This window comes from Aulonocara stuartgranti (genome assembly GCF_965226115.1).
Source record: "Aulonocara stuartgranti genome assembly, chromosome: 1".
Taxonomy (NCBI): Eukaryota; Metazoa; Chordata; class Actinopteri; order Cichliformes; family Cichlidae; genus Aulonocara; species Aulonocara stuartgranti.
Genome location: NC_138939.1, coordinates 14,534,002 through 14,550,126, shown reverse-complemented (window position 1 = coordinate 14,550,126; position 16,125 = coordinate 14,534,002). Strand labels below are relative to the sequence as shown.

The window sequence follows — 16,125 nt, the reverse complement described above, 5'->3', positions numbered from 1 at the left end:
AGCACTATGACAGACAGGTTATTACAACCCTATTGCAAAGGTACAGGCACAGTAGTATTTATACATATAGTTGTACTTGCACACATTTGTGCATTACTTTTAGGAGTGTAAATGGTCTCTTGTAAACTACCAGTCTGGGATTCTTGTCTGTACTTCTGGAATAATTAAAATAGAAAAAAATGTACAGATGAAAAAAACAGCAGTGAGGTTTGCCTAGAAATATAATACAATCTGTTTTTCTGTGTTTGATTGTAAGATATTGAAAAGCTAAGTTAATACAAAGCTCTTGTGGATAATACAGCTTACACTTATGTCACCCACTTCACATGTGGAGCTATCTGGGCGTGATCTAACTTCTTTCTTTTTTTCTCCCAGAGAAGTATAGCATGATACTCTGCGCATGAATGCGTGTGTGCATGCGTGTGTGTGCTTGAGAAACATCTGGTGTATGGTGGGTGGCGACAGCTTTATGTGCCTCTGCCCAGATGGTGTCACAGCATCGCCTAGAAACTCTTATCCTAACCACCCCATGCCACATGCACACATACACAGACAAAGTAATGAAAACACATACGCAGAGCTACACTCCAGAGCCACACTAAAATAGTAACTAACTGGATGCAAAAACACATATCATTTATGAGGACACAACCACCCACACACACACATATCCACAACCACAATTAGTCTTGATTTAACAGACGTAACTACCCAGATAAATAATGTGTGGACAGACTGAAAATCACGACACACACGCCCACAAACACAAACACGTTCCTGCTCCCTTTGGGCTGATAAATAGTAGAGATTGTGAAAATGGCATTTAAACGCCCATCTCTAAGTTTTAATAACACGCAAGTGTACAGCGCAGACAGAGTTACCATGTTAGAGCTATTAGCGTGCACTGCAGCAGCTGTCTTGGTGCGTGTGTGTGACAGAGGGAGTGTGTGCAGAAGGGCATCTGTCTGTAAAGCCCTTTGATTGTAGCGGCTGACACATTTAGAGTAAATGCAGAACTGGCTTCTGCAGGCTTGCAGTTTCTGTGAACGCCATGTTTTACAGATGGCTGTAACGTTTTACTTATTCTTCATTGTGACTTAGAGAACTGAAGTGGAAGAAAAGTAATAATTTCAATGCAGGGCTGCAAATACTTGATGTTTATAACTAAAACACATTAAGCCTATAGAAAAGTACTGATACTAAAGACTAGTTAACTTAAATTTCTAGGGAACTAGAGGGCGATGTGGCTGACTTTATGCATTCATTTGTCATCTTATATTTGGACCACAATCAAATTTCATCAAGTGGCAAAACTGATTGTGTCTTAACTCATTCACTGCCATTGACATCTATAGCCGTCAATTGCAGTGAATGAGTCAATGGGTTTAATTCATTCACTGCCAATGGCTGGCAGTGAATGAGTTAACTTATGCAACTTGACTTGGTACTTGGCCATCTACAGATTTGTCTTAAAAAAAGTAGGTATAATCTTCCTGGCTGTTTAGATTGCTTACTGACTCACATGGAGCTATAACTTTAGCTACAAATAAAAAACTACATACATGTTTAAGGTATAATCAGACGCATAAACTTAGAGCCCCCGAGAGCAGCCATTTGGCTTTTCTACCTTTAAAACCCGCCTTCCAGCCAAATGGCTGGTAGGTGTTTAGCTAGGCTTTAGCTTCAGCCAAGTGGAAGCTAAATTGTCTAGTCATTCATATGTAAATTAGGTTGTTACCTGAGAATTCTGGAGGGGAGTGGGGGTGTGTGAATGAGGGGGTGGGGGAGCTGCTAAAAGCTGTGAACTTCCTTTTGTGTTCGTCTTGATGCATTCTCAATCATCCAGGGAAATAAATCTCCAAAAGTCACCAACTTGGAGTGGTTAGTTTCCTGAGCCACAAGGAAACTTGGAGTGTTTCAGTTTGCCATCTTAGGGAGAAATCAACACACATGGGTGTATTTCCTTTGTTGCTGAGATTTATTGATAAAAACAGTACAAAAAACCAACCATTTGCACACATATTTACAAATAATAATAAAAAGTGAGTGAGTACATTTCAACATTTTCAGCAATCACTCACAATCCTGGCACTGCCATGGTATCTGTAGTCTGCATTTACCACATGTGTATCTGTAGCAGTGAACACATCGCACAGTGGCATGATTGTTCTTGCATTTGTGTTTGACCTGACACATGGCTCTTTTTCCAGGGCTAGGTGTGGAGGGTTGTGTCCAAAGCAACTGTTCTTTTCTTGCCTTCTTCCCAGCTTCCCAACACTACCAAAAGGAAGCCAAACACTGTCACCCTTTACAACAAAACAAAGTGTGGCGTAGATGTGATGGACCAGATGAGAGTTGGCTCACTCTCATGTAGCTGGGAAGAAGGCAAGAAAAGAACAGTTGCTTTGGACACAACCCTCCACACCTAGCCCTGGAAAAAGAGCCATGTGTCAGGTCAAACACAAATGCAAGAACAATCATGCCACTGTGCGATGTGTTCACTGCTACAGATACACATGTGGTAAATGCAGACTACAGATACCATGGCAGTGCCAGGATTGTGAGTGATTGCTGAAAATGTTGAAATGTACTCACTCACTTTTTATTATTATTTGTAAATATGTGTACAAATGGTTGGTTTTTTGTACTGTTTTTATCAATAAATCTCAGCAACAAAGGAAATACACCCATGTGTGTTGATTTCTCCCTAAGATGGCAAACTGAAGCACTCCAAGTTGGTGACTTTTGGAGATTTATTTCCCTGGATGATTGAGAATGCATCAAGACGAACACAAAAGGAAGTTCACAGCTTTTAGCAGCTCCCCCACCCCCTCATTCACACACCCCCACTCCCCTCCAGAATTCCCAGATAACAACCTAATTTACATATGAATGACTAGACAATTTAGCTTCCACTTGGCTGAAGCTAAAGCCTAGCTAAAAGCCTACCAGCCATTTGGCTGGAAGGTGGGTTTTAAAGGTAGAAAGGTAGAAGGCTGGGCACTGCTGCTCTCGGGGGACTCTAAGTGATAATCAGGATGTGACAAGAAAACCAAAAGCTGGTAAAACTTCAACAGTTAACAAAAAAAACCCTCTGTAAAACAGACATTAGATACTCTGGACCAGGGACTCTAAAGAAGAAGCAAAATGAAACAAATTTGTCATCACAAAATTGGTAGTCCTGTAATTATGAAACAATAATTTTTCAAGAGGAAAAGCTATAAAAACATAAAAATACAATCAAAACAATTCCTAAATTTATGTTGTTGCATTAACTAAAACTGGTTAGTGGGCCAGATTGGAGTCTTCGCCAGGCCTAGTCTGATCCCCGGGCTGTATGTTTAACACCCTTGCTCTAGACACTAACCTGGCACATACCCAGGAACTTTTAAATTGCTAATAAAAAGACACATACATACATGCTCATCAGTTACCTGTAAATGTATATACGGTGGCATCTCCACTGTACACTACCTCCTCATGCGATGGGCACATGCTTCCCTTCAGCTGCTTGTTGTCAGTGTGTGCGTGACTGCGTGAGTCAAACATTTTGTAACTGTCATTACTTCTGTTTGTATGTGCAGACAGGTCCGCAGTGAGAGCTTCCTGCGTGATGCTGATGAACGGTGAGTATGTTGTGGATTGTGTCTCAGGGTGTGTGTGCGCAGACAGGACCCATGTGCACGCAGTCATAGATGGATCAAGGCCACAGGAGCCGCAGTAAGCTGTAGATGCTGCAGCCACAGGACACACAGCGCCCTGCAAACACTGGTGCTGCACAGAGAAAAAGGAGAGACAGACAGAATGAATGAAGGAGAAGAGAAAAGAAAACTTTGTTTAAGTGAACTAGAACAGAAACGTACCTCATGAAAGCTTACGATCCTCTTATTTGCTGTTATATTCTGAAGGAGAAAATCACTATATACAGCGTGTGTGTGTCTGTGTTGCATACATGGCTCTTAATGACATCATTAGAGCTAATGAGAGTTCCTACCCTTTGTCACTGCTTGCGTGTGTGTATGTGTGCATGCATGTGCCATCTCATGCTGGCTTAGGAACACACAAACGCCACAGGACCTCAGTTGATAAATGGAGGATGGGCCAGTCCCCAACTCCTGATGCGACAATGAGAGCAAGTTTGATAGACAAAAAAACCCAGAAATTCTGTCTAATGTCCACTGGGCTGCTGGAGATGATCAGCTCCTTCATGTAATTTCAGCCAATCTGCAAGGCTTTTAAGCAAATGCTTAATTGGGGCATCTAATGTGTAGCAGTCTTATCCTCTCCATTTCCATTTCTATTTTTGGGTAGGTCAGTTTGTAAATGTGACACCTACAATTTTCAGATAATATAAGATCAATATTTAACGTTTTTGTTTATTTATGACATTATTTTCTACATGTGATCCTACAATTTCTCGTCCACTAATAAACTTTCAGAAGAAACACTACTTGAAGATGCTAAACACCTGAAACCTTTCAGTTCTCAGTCAACAAGGTCATGGTAGTCTTAAGAGCTTAAAAGGAGGCAACCTACAGAAGTCCACCTGCCATTTTTTCTAGCTCGCAATATCACACCTTAAATACTTGACAATCGAACTGCAGCGGTTTTTAAAAGAACTGACATCTTGTGTCAGCATGTGATTGTCAACTATTTCATACTTATCCAATCATTCAGTGATTACCTGTGGCTAAAGATCGACATATAAATGCTTCATCTTTAATAAAGGTGATCACTCAGAACCTGTTTTACACTCTTCCTTCTAAGGGGAAAGTGAACTTAAACCATTCAACCAGATCAGGTTTTTCCTTTATTTTGCTATCTGTAATACAGATGTAGAAAGAAATGGTCACAGCTGCCAAATACTGGTTGACTGAATGATCAGTGTGCTTCAGATTTCCCCGTCTAAGGTTAATGACGTGGAAAACAAGAAAACACACACTAAAAACACATTGTCTCACGTAATCACACACCTCTATTACCAGACCAGGCGTGGGTCTGTCTGCACACACATGTCGTCGGGGGTCAAAGCCAATCCCACTGCAGCATTCCTGATCCTGATGTATGACCTTTGAACCACAGCAGCGGAGTGTCACTGTGGCATTGCCAGCAGGGTGCATTGTGGGATATCCCTCATTGCCCACACAGCAAAGAGTTGTTGAAGAGCTTACATACTCGTGACCACAGCAGATGAAACCTGAAGCAAGAGAGAATATGCATCATGCCATTATTTTGTTCCACTTTCATTCTGATCTTAACATACCAGGAAATGATTTATCTTGGATCCACTTCACACTACAGTGTGCTGTGCAAATTTAGGTACTGAAAATATATATGGTGTGATAATTATTAATTTATTTATTTTTAATAAAACGACATTCCCACATTTCTTAAGTCTGAACAGCTGTTTACAGTTTTTTCTGATTGCTTAAGCACATTTATTGTAACTATTGGCTAATTTTGCAAAACTCTTCACACAAATAAGAAAACCTGTCACCCAATAATCAAAACATTGTAGTTCTCTTGCAAAAGCAAACACAGCTAGATTAACTCTTCACACCTTCGTAAAAATGGTGTTTCCGTATCAAACAGTACACACAAGCCATCATCTACTAAGCACACAATGCGCCAACTGCACACTGATGGTATGAATACAAAACACATCTGGCCTTTGCTTTCTCTGTGCACAAGGTAGGCTATGTCAGTTTGAGCTACTTCTGTCATAGATCCATAAGCATAGAGGAATCCAAACTTCAAGTACTGGTGTTTATTCACACACATCAAAACAAACACAAGTGTTTATTTCCAAGTATAGGATTATTTGCAATCGCCATAATGACTATATGGGTTACTTGGTCTGCAGTGAACATGCTTCCTCTGCCCCCAGCATCTGGTCATCTAGCAATTCTGTAAAATAACAATTTCCGTATTTTTACATCAATGGTATTGGTGTGTTTCTCATTGGCATATGGCAGTGCTACAAATCTTTGTGCGAAGTGACTGTACTCACTGATTCTCATTTCAAGATGTCCTTATGGTACTTGCTACAGTGTAGCGGCTCGAGTTAGGCTGGACCCGTTGGCCAGCTACCCTCAGGGTCATTCCACGGTTGATTACATGGTCCACTATTGTAGCTCTGATGTCATCAGCAATTCTATTTCTTACTCTTCCTACCCTTCCTCTTCCCCCTCCTCATCTTCCTCTCCCCCCTCCTCGTCTTCCTCTTGCTCCTCCTTGTCCTTGTTGTCCTCTTCATCCTACTTCTTCACCTCCACGTCCTCTTCCTCGGCCTCCTCTACTTCTCACTCTTTCTGCTCCCTCCATTGTACTCCGCACACACAGCTTACCTGTATTATAGTGCTTAGGCTGATTGCAAAGTGAACTGATTATCTAAAAAAGTTTTCACATGTGAAAGTGTGCCAGACAGTTGGCAAATTAGTGTTAATGATAGCCATACATGTGTATACTTTTGCTAGGAGTGTGTTGGAAATTTGGTAATTGAGTGTTGTGCAGTGAATTGTGCCTACAGTTTTGCAAAGTGTGTGTTACAAAATTGCAAACTGAGTGCAAAGCAGTTTTTGTGCTTTTAGTTTTGCAAACTCAGTGAGTGGTTTTGCTATAAGTCTGAATAGTTTTAGAGATTGTGCTACAGGAATCACAGTTAGGGTTTAAGCATTCAGAAAAAACTGTAAGAAACATACAAATCCATCAAAGGTCTTCCCACACTCCCAGGATTCAGCTGGCCTCCTGGCATCGTCTCTGTGATTTATTGGATATTTCTCTTTATCTTTCTATATAACAGCTTTGCTGTGATGTCTGATGTCTAAAATCAGCTTTTCTGTTTTTCTATAACATAAAACACATTTTCTTTTCCTGGTCATCTATCACTCTACACTAAAAAGGATATTCTGTAATACTATTCGGGCTTCTTAGTTTTTTCATCTTTTCTGTCATCCTCTTCCCTCTGTAACCTTTCTTACTGCCTCAGTCCTCGTCCTTCCTCCTTTTCTAAACTCCCCTTTCCTTCACTCCTTAATCTATGTTTTCCGATATGAACAGAAAGAGTATTTAGGCTGCTCTGAATATTATTGTGCCTCTCTTCTTATCAACTCTTATCCACGTATCCTCTTCCTCTTTCCTCCATCCCCTCCTCCCCTGCATACTATTTCTCCTCTCTGAGCAGTAATATTCAGGCTATGCTGTCTAAAGACTGCAACGGGAAAGGAAGTGCGTTTTTCTGAGAGCTGCCATTTCTGACAGTGATAGGTGATGTCTGTCTGCCACCACTTCACCTTCAGCAGCAAGGTGACATTTAAAATGCATGCTATCACTCCATTTACCTGTAAATGTTTTGCAGCTGAATATCAAATTTCAAGTATGTTTCTTCACAATCTCCGGCACTTCACATTTCAAACTGAAATAACGTGAGTTGGTTTCGATGACAGACAAATTAAAACTTTGGCAGTACACGGAGATTCAAGGGAGAAATTCCTAGTGGAGCAAGAAATGATCCAATAAAAATAGCTTATGCTTGTTAAAGAATAGTTGGGATATTTAAAGACTAATGGTACATTGAAAACTCTCCTAATATTTCTTAACAAGATGTTTGTATTCCAATGTTGAAGCATAATTAGGAAGCCCAAAATTTTTGTTTTACTTAGAAAAGACACCAATGAGCACTGATAAGGGTTCTCTATGGTCTTTGTTAGACAGCAATGATAAAAAGATGACAGTCCGAGGGAGAGGTGGAGAATCTTGGTTGCTGTCTAACCCCTAAGCTCATGGGGTTCCTCCAAAACCGCCATCTTTTGATACTATAACAACTAAATCAACTTGTTTTGACTTGGCATACATAAATCATACAAATTGAAAATTACTGACACTTTCGTGGATCTGATGAATGTTAGGTCACGGAGAGGAGGGCAAACCCGACAGCAGCATGTAGGAGAGACGAACCTAACAGCAGCTGAGGATACCGGAGTGAATTTCCACTCTGCCTTTTTTCTAGTGGCCCTGATAACCATTCAGTCAACCTGGCTGCTTGGATGGATTAGCTTTAGACGATAGTTTAGACTGGCAAGCTCTGGCTTTGCAATGAATTAAAGGTTATAATAACGTCCCACTATAATGCTGAGTCAGTAACTCCCTGCTGTGAAGGAGCATTAGAAATACAAATGAGCAAAGGATGGCCAGGCTGACGAAAAAGATCTAACTGCAATGATAAAAAAATAGACCGATTTTAATCACAGTTTAATGAGAGCGCTCCCAAAGTAAAAGCGCCTAATTTTGAATTACAGAGCGATAGACCGGAAGAAGCCACAGTCTTACTGGTTATTTAGTTTATTGTGAAAATAATCTATATGTTATGAGGTATTTAGCAAATGTATCCTAACAGTTGATGACATGCTGATCTGTAGCTCTATCTACCCCCAGCTGTGATGCCCATTTTATTTGACAGCACACATTAAACACTAAGTCATTGCTTTGTAACACAGCTTCACTCTTTAATGGGAATGCAGCTTGTTGTGGAGTGATAAATAACTTATTATTTAACACTCTAATCAGCATTTACACTTTCAGCACATTAAATTCTGTTAATTTAAGCAATCAGTTCACTTAAAGGCCAAAAGTGCAGAATGGCACATATTTTCCATTGCGCCGCTGCAGTGCATTATATGCTCAAAGCATCCATCACAGGCACAATGTGACAGGAAAGCGCATGTGTATGTGATTGTGTGACATAAAAGCAGTCTGACGGCTAGTAACTCACTTAGCAGCGGCAGCTGTTGCGGAGCGGGGGCTTGGTGGCCAATTCCCCCAGCGCCTTACTTCAGCTTCAATGACGCGCAAATAAACAGCTCAACACTTTTCCAAAATAGCTTCTCTTTACTCATCCGTCGTCCTCTCAGCATCCTCACCTCTTCTCCTTCTTTCCATCCGGACGCCAGGCCCTCTGCATCTCACAGTTTTCAATCATTTGCTTTACTTATAGCTCCTCTGCAGCAATCGAACCGTCATTCTCTGCGTCATCGAACATGGTTCTGTTCAAACACATAAGTCTTTCACCTACTCTAAGAAATGCCATGTTTATCAGTTGTGACCTGAAGTTCAGGATTTACATCTTCTTCATCATCACTGATGAATTTCTTTTCCTGACCCCACATTCTGTCTAATCTTATATTACCTTTAATAATCTACCTTCTTTTTCTCTCTACAGGTGAGCAAACTCCTGCACGAACTGCTGGTTTCCCCTGAATGTTCACATTTCTCTGGTCCTCATGCATGTACTTCCTTAACTTGCTACCTTTTCTCTTTATCATCTCCATGTCTTCCTCCTGTCTCTGCCTTCCTCTTACCCCATTTTCCTTGCACTATTACTCTATCACTCTCTCTGTATTCACACCGTTCATAGGTCTGAATCTCTTGTTTACTGTTCTGCAGCTAAACTTCACTATTGTATTATCATGCATTCAGCAGGAATTCAATCCCTGTCTCTATACGCGTTATCTGTGTATGGGTATGTGTGACATCCCTGTTCATTTGTGTTAACATTTGAAACGCACACCCCTATTTTCTCTTCCTCTCTATAAGCTGTGTGGGTTGTGTTTTTTTTTTTTTTTTGCATGGCTGTGTATGTGCAGACAACATTTTATCACACACCTCTTGTTTTCTCTCTTGCATCACAGAATGCTTCAGCCCTAATCTTCAGATTTACGCAGGATTTGCATACATTCGTTAATAGCGTCGGGAGCGCCGCGTCAACACAAGGTGCTTAGACAACGTGAATTATTATTAGGGTTTCAGTCATTCCACTTAATGATAAGTCAATATTTAGTCCTGCCAATGAACTACTGATAAAAATGTGTGTTGTGGATTAGGGTTATCCGAGCTCTCTAGGAGACCAAAACCCCTCTACAACTTTAAACAAACCAAACACTTTTAAATACCTGAATATATTACAAGGGGTTTGGCACAAAGTGCACAGCGAATGTACACATACACATATTTGTGTTTATGCACAACAGCACACACTTAAGCTGAAGCAGGTTTCATGGGGAAAAAAAAATCGTGTGCTACTTAAAATTATAGATCATGACAGATACATACTGGCTACATGAAACTACAATAGGAAAACCACTGAAATATTTTAAAATATGTCTTTGATTTGAGATTTATTCTATTATGAAAGTAAGAGTAGAATAATCTTTCTTGTAGATTTAACCTGAGAAAACCAAAATCTTGACCACAAAGGTTTCCGGGATGTCCGAGGTGAGCATTCGCAGTTTTGTGACGTAATGCAACAAACAGTCCTTTTGGGGAGGCAGCTACTGCTGTTGGGTTGTTCCCCATGATGCCATGAGAAGGTTTTAGATGTATAGCATGAATAAAAAAAACCTTCTTAGCAGAGAACTGCAATACCACAAGATGATAGGTGATCTTCACTCCAATGGTTTTATATTTGTGGCTGATTTGAACACATTTATAGTTAGAAAGACAAATACTTTTAGAAATTTTTTATTTCTTGAATTTTAGGTGATGGTCGCACTAAAGGCAGAATTCGTTTTTTCTGACTTTACTAGGAAGCTACAAATATTTTTTAAAGTCATACTTGACTCAGCCTAATCCTTTGTGACATTATTATTTCAGTTTCTTCGGTCAGACTTTCTCTTGCTTATATACAGAAATGGAAGGGTAGCGAATACAATGGTAATTTTGCACTTGTATGCAGGGTAATAAGACTTAATCAAATATTAGTGGCAAAAAACAAATGCAGTAATTCAACACAAGCACCTTACTAGCTGCCAAACATGGTAATGGAGGGGTGATCGGGTGGGCTTGTTTTTCAGCCGTATGACGTAGACACCGTTCAGTCACTGAGTCGAACTCCTTTGTATACCAAAGTATTCTATAGTAAAATCTGCGACCATCTGACTGACGCCTAAAACCTGGATGGGTCATTCAACAGGACAATGATCCCAAGCACAGCACCAAGTATAAATTAGAAGGGTTAAAGAATCAAGTGCTTGCAATGGCGCAGCCCAAGTCCAGACCTGAACCTGATTCAAAATACTGTGGCGGGACCTTAAGTGATCTCTGCATTAAAAAATGCCTGCAAATGTCAATTAACTGAAGCACCATCATAAAGAAGGGTGGGCCAAAATTCGTCCAGAATGATGTGAAACACTGATTTAGTCATAAAGAAACCATTAAATTCATGTTAATACCGCTGAAAGTGCAGGCTAGTGAATTGTGGGGTGAACTTAGTTTTTCACAGAACTGCACAGAGCCCTATGAAAACGTTCTCTTTCAGCTCTGTGCTGATCACAGTCAAAGAAAGAGCAACTCTTTCAACTTGAAATACAAAAAAACGTGTGTGTGTGTACTTTCTGCTCCATAGAGGCCAAACTATATGCCATGTCAAGAGATGAAATCACTGTGAATTGACTTTCTCACACAGTGCACAGTATTCCCCTGGAACGCACACATCTGGATGTTGAGGCAGCAAGCGTACACATAATCAAATCCACACACACACACATACTCTTTTCCCAGCTGACGGGATGTCCTCTTGCCTTTCCGACATCTTTCTTTTCTTTTTTTCTAATCTCAGCAATATTACCAGCTGGGCGTGTGCTTGTACATGCATCTTTGCATATAAACGCTTTAAGTGTTTGTGTGAGTGCTAAGCTCAAATGAATGGATTGCTAGTAGTTAAAATTTCAAAACCCAACAGGGATTCACTAAAGACTGAAACACAGGAAGCAGCTGTTCATGTGTGCTTAAACGATATGTCAGAAGGACACAGAATGAGATGAGGACTAGGAGACACCAACAACTAAAAGACTTAAACAGATTTACAACACAAAAAAGAACAACTAAATGATATGAAATGAGCAAGATTTTCTTTTTTGTATGCAGTGAGATCTTCTAAAATAAAACAAATTTCATGACAGAATCAGTAAATATAAAATTTTTGTTTGTATGGTTTAAAGTACATACTGATTACAACTAATGATAATTAATATCTATCCATTCCTCCGTTTTCTTCTGCTTAGACACCACTGGTCAATTTAAAATCCCCAGTTAAACTAACATGCATGACTCTGGACTATAAGAGGAAACTGGAGGAAGTATCTGGAGGAAACCTGTACACGGAGAATATGAAAACACCCCACAAGAGAGTCCTGATGGATTTGAATTACTCAATTACTTACTCTTACACCTCTTTGCCACCCACCCACCTTTCTTTTTTTTTTTTTTAACTTTTCTTTTTTTTTTTATTATATCAAAGCCTTTCTACTAATCCACCAGTTTTCTCCTCAACTTCAATTCTAAGAATACACCAGCTCTGACTTCAGGAGTCGTTATGCCATTCCTGTGCTTGACTTCCTGCACTATTTACTTGCTCTGTGGAGCTTGATGTGTGCTACTTTAGGTGATACAGAGTGAAGAGCTCCTTCTGCGATGCTTCTGAAATACCCCTTGGTGTATCTACTGGAATCACAAGCACTGTGTTGAATGGATGCGATCTGCTGGCCAAAAAGTTTTCAGGATCTTTATGATACATAAAATAGCCCCCTTTAGAGTGGATGGGAAAAATATAAAGACATTCTCATTTTCCACAGCCTTCTAGTACATGCACCTATGGTATCATTTTGTAAATCACACAACGTCTTGTTCTCAAGTTATTGCATTCACAAGCTTTTCAGGAAACTTGACCTCTGGCCTGGACTGAGATTCAAACTCATCTGAGATTTTTAGTAGATGTGCATTACAGGGCAAACTCGGAAATGCCAATTTGCCTATTGGACTTGTTCAAGGTTATTCAAGGGTACTGATATAAAACTATTTTAAATGCAACGATGTCCATCTTTGTATCAGATAAGCATATTTAATTTCATACAATAGTAATCACTTCCTGTAAATGTAAATCTGCATGTGTGTGCATACTTTTAAATTACAACTTTAATGTATCCAAAACATGTAACAACAAGAGTAACACAAACAAAATATAATAACGCAAATACAACATAGACACAATCACACAAACACACGCACGCACACACACACACACCTCATCTGTGTGCTGTGTTCCTGACAGCCTCTGGTTTTATTCTTGCCAGTCATTAAAGTAAACCTAATAGAAAAGCCATCATCATAAATACATTAACAGAGAGAGAAATGTCTTCCTGTGTTCAGAGAGTACTCGATCTTCTAAAGCAGCCAGACGCTGCTGTTTGGAATGCACTACCGTTGGCCATTTGCTACCCATCATTGATGAGGGGCTTTTGGCAATGATAAACACACATACACAAACCGAAATACATACACACAGAGAAAGTGATGAGAATCTCTTGGCATAAACAATCAAAGGACATGCAAAGAATCTATGCCTCTGTGCATAAAGATATATGTAAAAAAGCAACCACATGTTCACACAGATACAAAAACACTCAGCAACAGAGAAGAAGGAAAGGATGCATGCACTAAGTTGAAGTAATACACCTTGTACATTTGCACACACTTACACACACAAACGAATCCACTCTCACAACTCCACCAGGCTCAGAGTGAGCTAGCTTAACTACTGGGATAATTTCCCTCCAGCAAATGGTCACTGTGCCCTTGAAAAACATATTTGATTATTACTTTTTCTCCCCCTCCTCTTTTTTTCTTTTAGCATCATCACAGCCATTTTCATCACGCGCTCTGATGATGGCACGGCAAGGCGCGTTAAGATAACACCCCGGCACCGGCAGGCTTTTAACACTTAAACGGTGAAAAGGGATATTCAGATTTGTCCTTGAACGTCTGGATGGGGCCTGCTGGGCTGGGACAGAGGGAGGGAGTAAGAGAAGGAGTTAAAGAAATGCACACATTTTTTAAGATTCACTCACTTGCAGAAAAATTGAAGTGGGGAGGGCATTTATGGTAGCACCCACAGTGAGAGATGGATTTGATGGGGTTGAAGGGCAGATTGAAGAGTTAAAGATCTGGACATGATAATGAAAAAGTATAAAGGTTAAATGATAGAGCCCAGTGAGGCATGGGACTTAAGGAGAGTCAGGAACCAACGGGAGGCCAAAGACGCCAAACTCAGTTCCTTTAAACTCCATCTAATCTCACCTAAGTCTTAGCTAAACATCTTACATACAAACTCAGGAAAAGAAGAAAAGAGGAGCAAAGCTTAAAAGTTGGTCTCGAACCTGCAGCACAGGAGGAAATACTGTGGGAAAACTGAGGCTCTCTTGTCCAAAAACAAACAGTGTTTAATCTACTTGAAAGTGAAATGGAAGCTGTTTAAACAAACCAGCAGATTTGGAAGAGAAGGATTTAGCACAGAGACTTTGTGTTATTGTGTAACAACTCAGGACACTGAGGAAAGGATTATGGCCCATCACAATAATACATCAAACTACAAAATTGCCCAGAGTAGAAATTAGGCTGGCTGTTACTGATGGTATATACTGTAGGTGTATACTGTAAGTGTTATTTGAACAGATAGATAAAAAAAAAAAACAAAAAAAAAAACAAGACGGACAATAAGCTCCAGTGGATCCACATTGGTGACAGACTGGATCTTCTCAACCACAAGAAACATTCCCACCACAAAACTAATGTACATTGAATCCAGAGAGTATTCACAGCACTTCACTTGTTTTTTTGTCATGTTACAGCCTTATTCCAAATAGGGTTAAACTTATTTTTCACCAAAACATTCTATACACAATACACCAAAAGAACAAAGTGAAACAAGTTTGCTTGAAATTCTTGAAAACGTATTAAAATTAAAAAACTAAGATAAAACGTACATATGTATTCACAGCCTTTGCATTTATACTCAGCTCAGCTCAAGCCCATTCATTTCCACAGATGCTCAGTCAGATATTTCTAGACCTTGACTGGAATCCACCTGTGGTAAATTCAGTTGACTAGACATGATTTGGAAAGCCACACACCAGTCTAACGTCCCATAGCTAACAGTGCATGTCAGAGTACAAACCAACCCATAAAGTCCAAGTACTGTAATTGTCTGTGGACCTTTGAGACAGGGACACAGATCTGGGCAAGGGTACGAAAAATATTCTGCAGAATTGAAGGTCTCAATGAGCACAGTGGGCTCCATCATCCCAACAGGACTTTTCCTTGAGCTGGCCTCCAGGCAAATCTGGAAAATTAGGGTAGAAGGGCCTTAGTCGGGGAGGTGACTAAAAACACGATGGTCACTTTAACCTCTTAAGACCCGAACTCTTCCATGGCATGCATTTTTAATTTCTCTTTGACATTTGGGCTGATTGGCACATAATGAATGTAAAAACAAAGAATTACCAGATTTTTTTTCACCTAATTTTTGTTTCTGAGAAAAATGAGATCCACATATGAGGATATTTGTTTAAAATTTCAATAGAGCAGTGGCAGTATAATGTCCTCGTAAGTGGATATCAGGCCCTTGTAGAGGCAAATGTAGTATTTTGGTCTAGACAGCCCAAAATGTGATGTCCACATCCAGGTCCTAGGAGGTTAAAAGAACCTTCCAATAGGACAACCTTTTCTGCAGCACTCAACCAATCAGGCCTCTATGGTAGAATGGTCAATGGAAGCCACTCCTCAGTAAAAGGCACATGACAGCCCACATGGAGTTTTCCAAAAGGACTCCAAGACCACAAGAAACAACATTTTCTGGTCTGATGTAATAAATAGGAAACCAGGTACCACTCATCACCTGGCTAGTATCATCCCTACAGTGAAACATGATGGTGGCAGCATCATGCTGTGGGGAGGTTTTTTGTCAGCAGGAGCTAGGAGACTGTAGCAATGTATTGTGAGTCATTCTTGCTATGACCTGATCTAGAGGAGTCTGGACCTTGGACTGGGGAAAGAGTTCATCTTCCAACAGGACAAAGACCCTAAGCACATAGCCAAGGAGTGGCTTTGGGACAATTTAGTGGCCCAGCCAGCACAAAGACTTGAACCCAACTGAACATCTCTAGAGAGGTCTAAAAATGTCCATGCACTGATGCTCCCCATCCCAACTGATCAGTAGGGATGGGCACTGGTTCTGACATAAACGGTAGTAATCAGACCAAAAAGCAGTGCACATTTCGGTGCTTTATTTCGGTGCTT

General features: G+C 40.2%; 1 protein-coding gene across 5 annotated transcripts in view; it reads right to left on the bottom strand.

The window, feature by feature from the left end:
• ush2a (Usher syndrome 2A (autosomal recessive, mild)) overlaps positions 1–16,125 on the bottom strand; it is a 223,245-nt gene that overhangs the window by 52,351 nt on the left and 154,769 nt on the right. For all 5 annotated transcript variants that reach the window (XM_082534720.1, XM_082534721.1, XM_082534722.1 and 2 more), the window contains 2 exons: positions 4,974–5,197; positions 3,435–3,774 (listed from right to left, as the gene is read on the bottom strand). In XM_082534720.1, the coding sequence (XP_082390846.1) occupies positions 3,435–3,774; positions 4,974–5,197 (564 nt within the window). The remainder of the gene's footprint in view (positions 1–3,434; positions 3,775–4,973; positions 5,198–16,125) is intronic.